Source organism: Zalophus californianus, chromosome 16 (assembly GCF_009762305.2).
Source record: "Zalophus californianus isolate mZalCal1 chromosome 16, mZalCal1.pri.v2, whole genome shotgun sequence".
In the NCBI taxonomy this organism is placed as follows: Eukaryota; Metazoa; Chordata; class Mammalia; order Carnivora; family Otariidae; genus Zalophus; species Zalophus californianus.
In genome coordinates, this window is record NC_045610.1 from 41,872,654 (window position 1) to 41,886,971 (window position 14,318).

Here is a 14,318-nt window from a genome sequence, read left to right on the forward strand (position 1 = left end):
AACCTCTGATCCAGTACCTACATATGCACATACAGTCACATGGGAGACCCTCACCTGGGCGCTAGCCCCGGCATCTGCGTCTCCAGCCATTCACAGGCACCTAAGTCATAAGACAAGGAAAAGGAGCCCCTTGTCACTATTTCTATGCCGTAAAAGTGGGTTACAGCAATATTCCTGGATATATGATCTGTGTGTGTGTGTGTGTGTGTGTGTGTGTACATAAAACTATCACATTTTGTGCTAATACCTTCATTCTGCTTGTTCTCATTTAATGTTACTCTAATAAATGATTAAACCCATTCTGCTTTGTTTTCTGAACCTCACAAGAGACAACGGACCCTGTATTTTCCTAATTGAGTTATTCCAGAAATTTCCTTCTGACGATGCCATGTTCACCTCCCTATTTTCAAGTCAAGAAACTAAAACTCAGGGAGAGTCTCAGCAGGGAGACCGGACACCCTGGTTTTCCTGAGATCATCCTGGTTTGTGACTGTGGTTCTGGAGCACCCCTTTCGCCCCTTAGAGGTGTCTGAGTTCGGGTCATAAATGAAATAGTTACTCTAGGTCTTTGTGAGCAGAACCGACCTGAGTGATGGCAAGCAAGGGTAGCCTCCAGTCCACTGCTTTTTCATTATACCCTGATGAAGCAGAAACAGAGGACAAGGAGCTCTCTCTCTCTCTCTCTCTCTCACATACACACACGAAAATGAATTCAAATGGGTCTCTGTTGAAGGGAATCCTGCCTGAGCCCTTCTGTAAATAAGGAATCTTCTGTGAGGTAAATATTACATCCCCATCTCCCACCAATGAATCTATTTTGTGCTGCGTGAGTTTTATACTATGGTTTTATCTTAAAACATGGCACTCATTTAACTGAGAAAAGCAAGTTGCAGAGAAGTGTGCTGCCATTTGTTCCAAAAGAGGGAAGATTTATGCACATCTGTGAAAAAAATACTACCAGAGGATACATCAGAGATTGATAACAGTGGTTGTCTCTGGCAAGGGAAATTGGGTGAGTTGGGGGCAAGGTTGGAGGAAGACTTTAAAAATACATTTTAAAAATTTCTTGGGGCACCTGGCCTGCTCAGTCGTGGAGCCATGCAGCTCTTGACCTCAGGGTTGAGTTCAAGCCCCACGTTGGGTGTAGAGATTACTTAAAAGTAAAATCTTGGGGCACCTGAGTGGCTCAGTCATTAAGCGTCTGCCCTCGGCTCAGGTCATGATCCCAGGGTCCTGGGATCAAGCCCCGCATCGGGCTCCCTGCTCGGCGGGGGGCCTGCTTCTCCCCCTGCCTCTCCCCCTGCTTGTGCCCTCTCGCTATCTGTCTCGAATAAATCTTAAAAAAAAGTAAAATCTTAAAAAAATAAAATCTCTTGATGACACCTGCCACACTCCTAGGCAGCCCACTGATGCGGCATCAATGCCTAAATTTTGCCTCAGAAACTCAAAATTCCCTGTCCTTCTGCCCCACCTCCACCCCCGTGCTGCCGGGCTCTAATCCACCTCCTGGCTCCCGCTGAAGTCCTCAGACAGGACTCCTGTCCCTCACAAGTAAGCTGCCTTGTGGCTTTTGATCTTACCAGAGAGCCATCTCAGCTGCATTCTCTTTGGGAGAAGACAGAGTGGACCCTGTCGGCTCTCCTCGGGGCATCTTGACCCAAGGGAACATGATTCCCCACCAGAGCTGGATTGACCCAGGGGCCCCGTGCACTTACAATCAATACTCGGTTTGCAGGTAGAGGAACAGAACATTTAGGCAATCAAAAATTAAGTGTTCTTAGGTCATCTCAAGGAACACACGAAGTGGTTTCCCCACTTACAGTTGAATGCATTACTTCACCACACCCCAGAGAATTTAAGTGCTGCCTTTTCGGCCACTTTGCTGGGGACCAAACTGAGGTTGAAAAGACAAAAACACTTTCCCAAGGCAAACAAGTGACAGAACCCAGAATTTTGTTTTTGTTTTTTTGGTTGTATTCTTATATAGTGAAACAGAACATCGTGGAATAAAACAGACTATAATGAACAACTATAAAGCCAACAACTATGTAATTTCCACCCAGTTCACAAACACACACCACTGCTGGCCACCCAGAAACCCCCCTCCCACCCTCGCCTTGGGTCCCTTCCCCCAGAGGTAAACGCCATCCTTTTAAAAACCGATCACTTTCCGATAGAAAGATGCTTTCTTTTCTAGTTTTACCAGCCATGGGTGCACAAAGCCAGGATTTCCACTCAGGTCTATGAAACTCCAACATCTATGTTCTTCACCTCGAGGTCATGCTTCCTCTTGTCCCATCAGTTACTGAAAGATTGGTTTCAACCTTCCATCGAGTGGGAATTTGCGTCTCTTCTTTTAGCTGTCAATTTCTCCTTTATGTTGAGGTTGTTATTAGATGCACACAGATCTAGAACTACTTTGTCTTCCTTTGATCACTACAGGTCCCTCTTTAGCTCTAACAATGATTCTGAAAGGCTCATTGGTCTGACACCAGCTCTCTTCCGGTTAGTCTTCCACACCTTTCTCCAGCCCTTCTCTGCCTCAGTAACAGACATGGAGACTCCCTCTCCTGTATTTGTGTGGTCTCTTGACCTATTCAGTCATCAATGCTTTTTAGTTCTAGGACACAGGACTAGGCAAATAAGGACAAGAAAACAAGGAGATCTGAATGACTGGCTCGCCCTCCCCTTAGGCAGTTAGGTTTCCCCAGGAAGAAAGGTTGCAGTAGCTTTAGAGAAATCGGCACACTGCATCACCGTAACGCCCCCAGTGCAGGTTATGCCTACCGGGGGCCAAATTAGAAAGCTGTTCATTCACAGATACTCATCGCACACACGCCCCAGAGAATGCCGTATAAATCAGTCATATGCATGTGGTACCACGACCATTTCAAGTCAAATTATTTTATTGTCCAAGAGACTCTTTCTGTGGTCACAGGAGGCCCGTTCTCAATGGCAGGAGCCCCGGGGACTGAGTCCTCACTCCTCGGCGCTCTGAGTGCTGATGTAGTCCTGGAGGAGGGCCTGCACCTCTGCCCGCCGGCTCATCCTGGTGGCCTTGCCCTGGAAGCGGCCTTTCTTCCCAGCTCCTTTGCCCTCCAGAACCTCAGCCACCCTGGGGAGCAGAGACACAGTCAGGGAGGAAGGACGTCTTTGAGGGGAAAAACCACAGAAAAACCAAAAGCACCCCTGAGTCTTTCCCCCAGAGCCAAGGGAGGGAAAGAAAGAGTAGACGGCTTCTACAGATCATCCTTAAAAAAGTACTTACACGTGCACTGATAGAAACATACCATGTTTACTGTAAGAGTAACTGGGGGGACAAAAAATGAACTAGTATCTGTTGTTCCAGGTATTAAAAAAAAAAAAAAAGACGGAATAACTGGACACAACAGAAGTAGCTGGAAACAGGGGGAGGGGGCCTAGATAAATTATGGGAACCTCCAGGGAGCAGGGCAAGCGTCCACGAGCGGTAAGGGGCTATGGACACAAACGCCAGCCAGGAGCAGCAGGGCCGCAAGCTGGGGGTGAGGAGAAGCGGGACTGTGGCAGCGCGACAAGCCTGTCCTGTCTGAAGAGAGCGCCACCACCCCTTTCCTTGCAGCTGCTGCCATGCGGGGGTGCGGGGCCCAGTGTTGCCCCAGTGGGCCTTCTGTTCTTTTCCTTTTTTGAGAAAAGCCAGAACTCTATATTTTTATGTACAAATCCAATTTTAAAATGTAACAATGAGGGGCGCCTGGGTGGCTCAGTCGTTAAGCATCTGCCTTCAGCTCACGTCATGAACCCGGGCTCCCTGCTCGGCGGGAAGCCTGCTTCTCCCTCTCCCACTCCCCCTGCTGGTGTTCCCTCTCTCGCTGTGGCTCTGTCAAATAAGTAAAATCTTAAAAAAAAAAAAAAAGTAACAAGGATTTTGAAAATTTAAAACAGTACACAGGCCAAACCAGTCTACAGGCCACATCTGGCTGCCTCTCAGGGACCTGTGCTTCAAATTCTTACGTTTTCCTGGGGCACCTGGGTGGCTCAGTCGTTAAGCGTCTGCCTTCCGCTCGGGTCATGATCCCAGGGTCCTGGGATCGAGCCCCGCATCGGGCTCCCTGCTCAGCGGGAAGCCAGTTCTCCCTCCCCCAATCCCCCTGCTTGTGTTCCCTCTCTCGCTGTGTCTCTGTCAAATAAATAAAATCTTAAAAAAAATAAATAAAAAATAAATAAATAAATTCTTATGTTTTCCTTTGAACATATATTCAACATAGCCAATTGGGACTTTGAAAACCCTCAACACCAGAAAGAGTATGGGGCACTACACCTCTGTATCTAATTTAAAGTAAGAAAATAATAATATGAAGGTAAAGAAATCCAACAAAGTTCTAATTTTTCAATAACAACTGTATCAATGCCTATTTTTATTTCGTCTTAAAATCCAAAAAGGTGGTGTGTGTGTCTGCTCTGCCGTGCTGCATCTGCCTAGTGATAATCCAGCACCTGAATTCGTGTACCATTTACGTACCTCAATTTCTAAAAGAAAAAAACCAGAAAGCACAGAGGATTTGGAGCGAAAAAGACCCAGCTTTGAGTCTTAGTTCTGCCATGGTACCTGCGAGATCCCAGCAGGACATGCTGTCCCTTACCTGCAAGCTTAGGAATGATGGCAGCGATACTTATCCCTGCTCGGCCCACCCCACATGCCTGTGACATGAATCAAAATGAGATCGCAGAGGTGGCCCTTTTCGTCGGGCAAGGGCTGTATGCACCGGTTAGTGCAGGCGGTCCACAGAAGATTACCTGGGGCCCAGCGTCTCCACGGCCTCAGTCGGCCCTGCCAGTAAGAAGAGCCCAGCACCCTTCTCATCACCCACGGTTAAGAACAGGAGGGTCTCCTACGAGGTAAGATAAAGAGGTAAGCCCTGATTCTTAAGAAAGTGGGATCAATCCCCCTAAACCCTGCCCTCTCCTCAGTCTCAAGATCAGACTTTTTGCCCCTAAACCATGAACGATGGTTTGTGATAAAGCAGCCCCTATACCGTAGCCCACCAGGGCCAAAAAACTTTTCGAGAATGACTATGGGAACTTGGATTAAACATCAAGAAGGAGGCAGAGAAAAAAAAAAAGAAAAAGGGAGGCAGAAGGCTGCTAACCACAGCCAGGTGCTAAATGCCTTTTGTGATCTGACTGCCCCCCACCTTCACAGCCTGGCCACCGCCTTGCCCCACGCACCCTGCGCCTGCCGCTGCCTAAAGCTCCCGGCAACCCTCTGTGCAGCAGGTTCCACCCCCTGCTGACTGATGACCACTAAGCAATCCTCCAGGCCCCCTGCCCTGGGGCCCCCCACCCTTTCAGGTGACATGTTCCTCACCCCCAGCATTTACCACTCTCAATCAGAAATGTTGACATACACACTTGTTTCCCAGACTCCAGAGTGAGCTCCTTGAGAATCAGGATGCTCTATACGGAAGTATGAAAAGAGGCATACACACTGCTTGGCCCGGAGCAGGGACCCCAAAAAGTATTTTTTAGAGTAAATGCAAAAGAGAGACCGGGAAATCATGAAGTTGTAGACTGTCAGGATGGGCAGGGGCACTTGAAGCCAGAGGCAAAGGAAAATGGAAGGGACAGCCCTCAAAGGGCCTACCCAGCCCCATCACTTCTAAAACCAGGCCTTGGGCACACGTAAATCTGAGTGGCTTGGAGGAGTTCCACCTCTGGTAAGAGGAACTCAGAAGCTGGTAACTGTCGCAGCCCCAGAAAGGTCAACAACCTAGATCTAACTCAGCACCTTTTTTAGCTAGTGCTAAAAAAAAAACAACAACCCCGTATACTGAATGAACTTCTATTCTCTGCTCTTCATGTGTTCATGCGAAGGGACTTCAGCTAAACTAATGCCCCTCGCTTAGGTCTCCACTCAGGGTGGACAGAGAATCTCATGCTCCTCTTACCTCTGACCCAATCTCATTGGCGATGATATTCATGAACTCAGAATCACCCTCCTTCCTACAACAAAGGACACGGACGTGAAACCCGGCTTGGAGTGGGAGCTGGGAAACCGCGGGGAGCCCTGCTCCTCCTCACAAAGTTAGCCTTGCTGCTGTCCATGCGAAGTCCGAGGCCCCCTTAGCAAAGGCAGAGAGGGCGGCTGACGGCCAGCAGCGAGCCCTTCTCAGCAGTTTACAGCATGCTTTGCGTTCATGTGCGCCTCTCTCAAACATGATCACCCAGGTTCGGAGAGATCTGGTAGATGGTGAAGGGGGTCAGGGAAGCTGGTGATGAAAGTTATAGTCACAGTGTTGCTGGGAAGATGCTCTCATCGAACCCAGGAAATCTGGGCGATAAAGGTATACTGGAAGGTTACACATCTCCTAGGGTCTGCTCAGCCTGGAGAAACCGGGGAGCAACCCACCTCCCACAACGCACTGCACTCAGGGGAGAGGCTGAACTCCAAGCCCAACGCTCCCACACTTTGTCTCTCACCTATGTAATGTGACCACACCTCCCCAGTCCGGGCTGTTCCGAAGGCTGTGGGCGACGTGCACGGCGAGGTCTCTAAGCAGATTCAGGTTGTTCTGAAACAGACACCAGCACTCAGCGGACAGAAGGAGTAACAGGCGAGCTCACCATCCTCCCGCCACTTTGCTCTCCCCTCCCTCCCAGCTCTGACGAACTACACAGCCGGCTGGGCGGAGGGGTTGAGTCTGGGGAGGCTACTCCAGGCAGAGCCCCTGCCCTCTCCAACCTCTGTGGAATAAGTCACCTTCTGCAAGAGCTTGGTAGAGTTCTGTAGCTTCTTCACTGCTTCCACGTGATCCTCCGCTCCACACCTGCAAGGGAAAGGCACGTGGTCACCTGCCCAGCTTCCCAAATGGCTTGTGGTGCAGGGCCTAAATCCATGAAGCCCTTCTTGATAGTGCACCTCCCTCCAGATGGGGACCCCGGGACATTCCTAAGCAACTGAAGAAGATATAAAAGAACAAGCCATTTTACATAGGTCTGACTTACTGTCCAAAATGCTTGATCATTTACGATTGTATCTCACCCCACCAAGCTTAGAGATTAATCTCCCCAACCGGTAGGAGAGCTGAGCTTGGGGCGTGCAGGACCTCAGACATGGGGGGGGGCGGGGGCAGGGGGCAGGGGATGTACTTCAGCAAGGTGGTCAGTGCTTTTTCACTTCCATGGCTTCTCTCCATCCACTTTAGCACCCGGTTCCCGGCCAGAAATGCCAGGTTGGTCTTGTTCTTTTTCCCCTTCTCGATGCCCAGAATTTTAATGACCTACATGAGGCAAGGGTGGGGGAACACACGCACATGCATGAACTGCAGTGGGGGCGAGACCTGAGAGTAGGAGCTCCCTAGACCTGCCCCCCAGCTCAGAAGCGAGAAAGGAGTGACTTCACCGAGGCCCCCTCCACTGTGCCCCTCGATCACTCCCAGCTGGTCATGATCCCCACTTCCCTAAGACCCTCCCTCCCAACCACTCAGGAGCCCTTCCTCACCTACCTGAAGGTCACTAAGATTGCTCACATGGGTCCCACAGCACATGTTGGCATCAACGCTCTCGATGGTAACGACTCGAACGGGCCCCACATGATCATCCGGCAAACCCCGGCCCCTCACCTGGAATGCAGCGGAAGAAGGGCTGTCTGACTTCTGAGGAGGGGCCCTCAGAGGGCCATTCTACAGATGCTGCCCGACTGGCTCTCCCTCACCTGCTCCACCTCTGGGTCATCCAGGCTCAGCTCTCGCACGTTCACAGGCAGCCGGGCCCTGATCTTTTCATTGACGCTCTGCTCGATGGCGACCACCTGCTCTGCAGTCACAGAGGGGCTGTCCAGTTCAATCACACTCCGGACTCGCCCTAACTCCCTGCCAGAAGAAGTGGAGTGGTCACCGGATGCTGCGGATGACCGCAATAACATAAAAAGTTTTACAGAGAAGGTTCATATAAATTATCTTATTCAATGCTCACAAGAATCCCGCAAGGTAGAGACTGTTGTTTCCTTTTCACAGGTGAGGGCTAAGAAGGAATGTGAGCAAGATCATATAGGAGAATTCACCCCCTGGGTCTCTGGGCTCCAAATTCCATGTTCTTTCCTTCTCCCATCCTCGTGTGTCCCGAGACACACAAGGTCACCCACCTCCCTATCCTAAGAGGAAGAGGAGAACACAGCAGATTTTGAGTACTACCCTTTCTTTTCTCCCCCTACCTACTGACCCATTACTGGGAAGAGAGCTGGTAGTTGGGGACCTGTGACCTATGGTTAGTCTTATGTCCCCTGCTCACCATGATGTGGTCTTCCACCCAAACAGCTGGTCAGCAACTGCTGTGATTAGATGCTGCCCTGAGCAGAGAGAGCAAGAGACAGGGAAGAGTGAGCAGTGCAGCCGGCCACATATTCCCACGATATCGTCCCAGATACTCTCCTCGTTGAACACCTGCCAGGCACTGGCTATCGTACTTTTGACAGATATTTTACTAAAAATCCTCATGAGGGGGCACCTGGCTGGCCCAGTCAGTTAAGCAACAACCAACCAACTCTTGATTTCTGCTCAGGTCATGCTCTCAGGGCCCTGGGATCAAGCCCCGAATCGGGCTCCCTGCTCAGCAGGGAGACTATTTCTCCCCCTCTCTCTGTCTCCCTCTCCCTCTGCCTGCCTCTCCCCGTTTGTGCGTGCGTGCTCTCTCTGTCAAATCAATAAAATCTTGGGGCACCTGGGTGGCTCAAATCATTGGGCATCTGCCTTTGGCTCAGGTCCTGATCCCAGGGTCCTGGGATCAAGCCCCGCATCGGGCTCCCTGCTCAGCGGGGAGTCTGCTTCTCCCTCTGACCCTCTCCCCTCTCATGCTCTCTCTCTCTCAAATAAATAAATAAAATCTTTTAAAAAATCAAAAAAAAAAAAAAAAAAGAAGGAGAAGAAGAGGAAGATAAACTGACAGGACTCCATGGCTGGCTATCCCCAAAGAGGTGTCTGCACTGACTTTCAGGATTCGAGCAACCAGGTGGATGCTAATGGAAGATCAGGTCTGGGGAAAGAGATGCCTTCTTATGGCATCCATTTTGGACATACTGAATTTAAGAAGCCCAAGATATATCCAGATAAAGATAAGAAGTAGGAAGTTGGTAATACTCAAATCCAGCAGTTATTCTAATACTTTTAATTGTTCATGTTGTTTTTATACCACTTATCATAAGCTTTGTGAATCAGAGCTGATTCTGAATGTCTGTCCTTTACAAAAGGTTACCTCCTAGAGAACCCAAACCATATCTCAATCCTCACGGCATCCCCATGCACGGCAACCCCCCCTCCTGCAGGGTCCCCACGCCGCCCCACCTACCTGAATGCTGCTGCATGTGGTCAAACCTCCGCTCCCAGTCCACCCGGACCTGGACCTTGGTCCCAGGGGCCAGGGGTGTCTGTGTGAAATGATCAGCCTGGGCCCCCCGGCGGGTCACTCGCAGCACAGAGATGTCATTGATTGTTCCGTGGTCATCAGGCTGAGGAAAGAAGTAAAGCTGATCAGTGTGGCGGGAGGGCAGAGCTTACCTTAACTCCTGGATACAAAGACCCTCTAGGGAAAGGGTGTGAGAAACACACCCAGAATTTGAGATTCCCTAAGGGAGAAAAGGCAATGACAAATGAGGTGGTCCACTTTGTTCCATGAGAGACTCTGCTCTCTTCACCCTGAATACCCATATATATTGTTCTTTAGAACAAAATAACAGAATTGAAACAAAGATTGTAACTATAGCAACGAAGATCTTAGTAAAACCTGAAGAATCTTAATCATCACTCTCACTGCCTTAATTCAGATTATCTTTCAATAGTTTCTAAAATGGTTTCCTCCCTCCCTCCACTCCATCTTCCGCACTACTAACTAGAATTAGATTCAAAAACATTCACTCATTTTAGGGATGCCTGGCTAGCTCAGTCGGTGGAGCATGTGACTCTTGATCTTGGGGTCATGAGTTTGAGCCCCACCTGGGGTGCAGAGATTACTTCAAAAAAAATAAAAACATTCATTCATTAAAAAAAATATCTAGGGGCACCTGGGTGGCTCAGTCGGTTAAGCGTCTGCCTTCAGCTCAGGTCACGGTCCCAGGGTCCTGGTATTGAGCCCCACATTCCTGCTGAGCAGGGAACCTGCTTCTCCCTCTCCTTCTGCCTGCTGCTCCCCCTGCTTGTGCGAGCTCTCTCTCTCTCTGTGTGTTAGAAAATATATATATATCTAGTGCCAAATGCTTACAAGACACTGCAACCAAGAACACAACGTAAACAAGACAAGGCCCCTCATGGAACTTAAGGATCTGGAAAAGAATACAGACACACACACAGGTCACTGCACTATGATCTGCAACATGCCACAGTGTGAAAAGTACATTGTTCTAGAGGAGCTCAGAGGAAAGAGACCTAATAGTCTTCAGGAATCAGGGAAGACTTCCTGAAAGAAATGACGCATAAAGTGAGTCCTCCCATAGTTGCCTGAGGTCACAGGTTTTCCTTCAGCAGAAAATCCCTATAATAATGATGACACGGATATGAAATCGGAACTTTCTCACTATCAAGTTTACTAAACATGTTCTCTTGTGTCACTTCTTTGCCTAAGTACCTCCACGGCTCGCCACAGCTTCTTTTTTTTTTTTAAGATTTTATTTATTTTTTTTTTTAATTTGAGAGAGAAAGAGCAGGAGTAGGAGGAGCAGAGGAAGAGAGAGAATCTCAAGCAGACCCTGCGCTGAGCGCAGAGCCCAATGCAGGGCTCAATCTCACGACCCTGAGATCACAACCTGAGCCAAAACCAAGAGTCCAACGCTTAACAGACTGTGCCACCCAGGAACCCCTCACCCCAGCTTCCTGAATGAAGTCTACACACCTTAACACATCCTTCAAGTTCCTCCGCGCTGGCCCCAATTTACCTTTCCAAGGTCATTTCCAGCCTGCCATCAACACACACCACAGGCTCCGACTACACTGGACTATTTGCAGTTAACTAGACAGGTCAGATTCCTTCAGGCTTCCCTGCCTTTGGTTTGTGCTACTATTCCCTGCTGGAATTTGCTGCTATTACCCTCCTTTCCCGTGTTTGCGCTGGACCATGCCCCTACCCCATCACAGCACAGATAAGCCTGTCTTCCACTGTGCTCCTTCAGGGGGATCTTTTCCAGGCCCTGGCAAACACCCTAAGCTAATGCCTCACCGCGTTGCACTTGCTCTTCTCGCTGCCTGGAATACTTCCCCTTTCCCCACCAGCACCATTTGGCAACTGCAATGGCTTACCCCCTCTCTTCACCTAGCTCTCTACTGAAATAACTTGCCCCCTCCCTAGGAGAACATCCCAGCACTGTCTTTCCCTCAAGCTTTAATTTTCTTCATAGCACTTACCATACCGGGCATTCTATTTTATCTACTCACCACTTTGTCTATTTTCTCCCATAAGTATTCTACGTATGTACAGATGCTGCCTTGTTCACCCCTTATCCTTAGTCCCTGGAATAAGTGCCCAGCATATGTTATGGCCCGATAAATATCTGTTGGGTGAACAAATGACCTGAATTGAACTAACTTCCATCTGCGTTCATCACGGCTGGGGCAGAGGGGCAGGAGGGCATTTCCCACCTGAGCGGAAAGGAATGAGGGGCTTCCTGGGAAGGGATCGGGGTGAGGCGGGGGCCTGGTACCTGTCCCCCGCCCTCAGGGAAAAGCAGCGTGTCTTCCAGCACCACATGGAAGCCACTCAGCACATCCTTCTTGCCGTTGCTTCCTTCGGTCTGCAGCTCGGCGGGGCGGCAGGAGACCACCGTGGTGGTGAACTGCACGGAGAGGGACAGAGAAGAAGCCCGACCCCAGCCCTCAGGCTACCGGCGCAGGGTCTCCCTCGGCACCCCCTCCACGCGGCGCCCTCCTCCCGCACCGCCCCATCCGCCCTCGCCCAGCCGGCCGCACCTCGCGGGCGTAGCTGTCCCGCTGACACCGGAACGCCATCGCCGCCGTCGCCCGGGACGCGGGGACCCGCGCACCCTAGAACGCCCGCGGCCCGACGGAGAGCCGCGCGGGACAATCTTCACTGCGGGCGCGTCTCCGCGCAGAAGCGAGAGGGGAAAGGACGGGGTGTGGCTTGGACAAATTTACTGCAAACGCGATTTGCGATTTGCGATTTGCTGACGTTCCGGGGGGCCTCGCGACTGTGTGAAGACTTGGAAAAAACCAGAAGACAAAATAAAACAAAACTGCTTGCGGCCTGAACTTGTCAAGGCACTCAATTTTAGCCCCGCGCAGTCTCGGCTGGGTGGTACTGTTTTGGAGAGACGGCGGCGCTGCCCAACAGAAATTAGTGCAAGCCCCATATGCTAATGTTGTATTGAAAGCAACAGATCCAGAATATTATGTCAATGTGTAATAACGAGTGTAAAAATGAGTGGGATTTTGTTTCCGCACAAAATTTTCGAAAGCTGTTGTGTATTTTGCACTTAAAGCACGTCTCAGCTTGCACTGGCCACATCTTAATACTCAGTCACATGCACTCAATAACCCCAGGTGCCTAGTGCTACGTATTTGGACAGTGCAGATAAGCAAGGCTAACACAAGTTACAAACTGTAATCAGTACCTTAAAACGTTAAACGTATTAGATGTTAAAATCAACTTCCTGCTCTCTTAAATCAACTAATAATGAAGTTTGAAGACTCCAGGTGTTTCAAAATTTAGGACTTTTCAAATTTTAGGCAGTAATGCAGAGCATACCCCATCCGTTATGTAACACGTTCCATTTGGAACTCTGGAGCAACATCATGTCATCAAACACATTATTTATGCTGACAAATAAATGCACTGCATGGAATAAACAAATACTATAAGTAGCTCCACATCATTTTGCGTCAGGTTTTGCTGCCAAATGAGTTTTGCTGTCAGTTTTTTGGTTTTTTTTTTTAAGTGGGTTTTCAGAACTTTCTGGTTTTCAGAATTGTGGGTAAGAGGAGGGACACAGGCTATACAAGTTCAAGTCCCAACTCTGCTACTTATTGTGACCTGTTCAATCACCTATGAAGAAAAGACCTAATTATAAGTTGATTTGAGGTTCAAAAAATTTTAATGAGATAATATATAGACTTAGTAAATTGTAAAGCATGATACAAATACAACTTTATTATCAGTTTTTTTAATGTCAACAGCAAAATGGGCAAAAGATATACAAAGCACTTTAAAAGAAATACCAATCACTAATAAAAATAAACAATGAACATCTTATAATTAATATAAGTAAATTAAATCAGGTACAATTTTTTATCTTCACAAAATCTAAAAGGTTTTGGAGAATGGGGCACTCTACTGGTGGGAGCAGGAAGCTGTTCAAGTTCATCTAAGAGCAACATAGCAAGAGCTATCAAAATGTTTAAATGTATCTATTCTTTGACCTGACATTTCCACTTCCAGAAATCTATCTTACAGTTATTCTTTCCGGATATGTAAAAATATACATCTTTAAATTTCATTACAGCATTGTTTGAAAATTGAAAAAGACCAACAACAACCTAAACGTCCCTCAATAAGGAATCAGTTAAATTATGGAAAATATATTCAATTGAATACCATGTAGGCATGAAAAAGAGATTTGCATATACTAATTTGGAAAGAGTCCCAATATATATTAAGTAAAATAAAAAGCAGGGCTCAAGATGTACATAGTATGATTCTAATTGTGTACACACACTGCATTGGTTTATATGTCTATTAAATTTTAATATACACTATATATAATATACAAAACTGTATGTTTGTTTCATATGTATTATAGTATTAATGGAACTTATAACGTATACAGTGTATATACATATATACACATAGAAATTTATCAGAGAGGGGTGCCTGGGTGTCTCAGGCATCTGCCTTCGGTTAAGGTCATGATCTCGGGGTCCTGGGATTAAATCCCACATCAGGCTCTCTGCTCAGGAGCCTGCTTCTCCCTCTCCCTCTCCCTCTGCCCCTGCCCCTGCTTTGCTCTCTTTCTCTCTTAAATAAAATCTTTTTTAAAAATTAAAAACTGTTGGGCGCCTGGGTGGCTCAGTTGGTTGGGCAACTGCCTTCGGCTCAGGTCATGATCCTGGAGTCCGGGATGGGGTCCCGCATCAGGCTCCCTGCTCAGCAGTGAGTCTGCTTCTCCCTCAGATCCTCCCCCCTCTCATGCTCTCTCTCTCTCAAATAAATAAAATCTTTTAAAAAAATTAAAATTAAAATTAAAAACTGTTAACAGTGGTTACCCCAGGGCACTTGGGTGGCTCAGTTGGTTAAGTGTCTGCCTTGGGCTCCAGTCATGATCCCAGGGTCCTGGGATCGAGCCC

General features: G+C 48.3%; 1 protein-coding gene across 1 annotated transcript; it reads right to left on the reverse strand.

Moving 5' to 3' along the window:
• Positions 1 to 2,872: 2,872 nt before the first annotated feature.
• Positions 2,873 to 12,067, reverse strand: LOC113939442 (alanyl-tRNA editing protein Aarsd1). Its single transcript, XM_027625559.1, has 12 exons — positions 11,928 to 12,067; positions 11,663 to 11,794; positions 9,322 to 9,481; positions 8,269 to 8,326; positions 7,694 to 7,850; positions 7,485 to 7,601; positions 7,129 to 7,259; positions 6,740 to 6,806; positions 6,460 to 6,551; positions 5,928 to 5,982; positions 4,777 to 4,871; positions 2,873 to 3,115 (listed from the first exon to the last, which is right to left on the reverse strand). Exons 1-12 carry the CDS (start codon positions 11,964 to 11,966, stop codon positions 2,980 to 2,982), a joined length of 1,239 nt encoding a protein of 412 aa, XP_027481360.1. The 5' UTR covers positions 11,967 to 12,067; the 3' UTR covers positions 2,873 to 2,979.
• Positions 12,068 to 14,318: the final 2,251 nt, after the last annotated feature.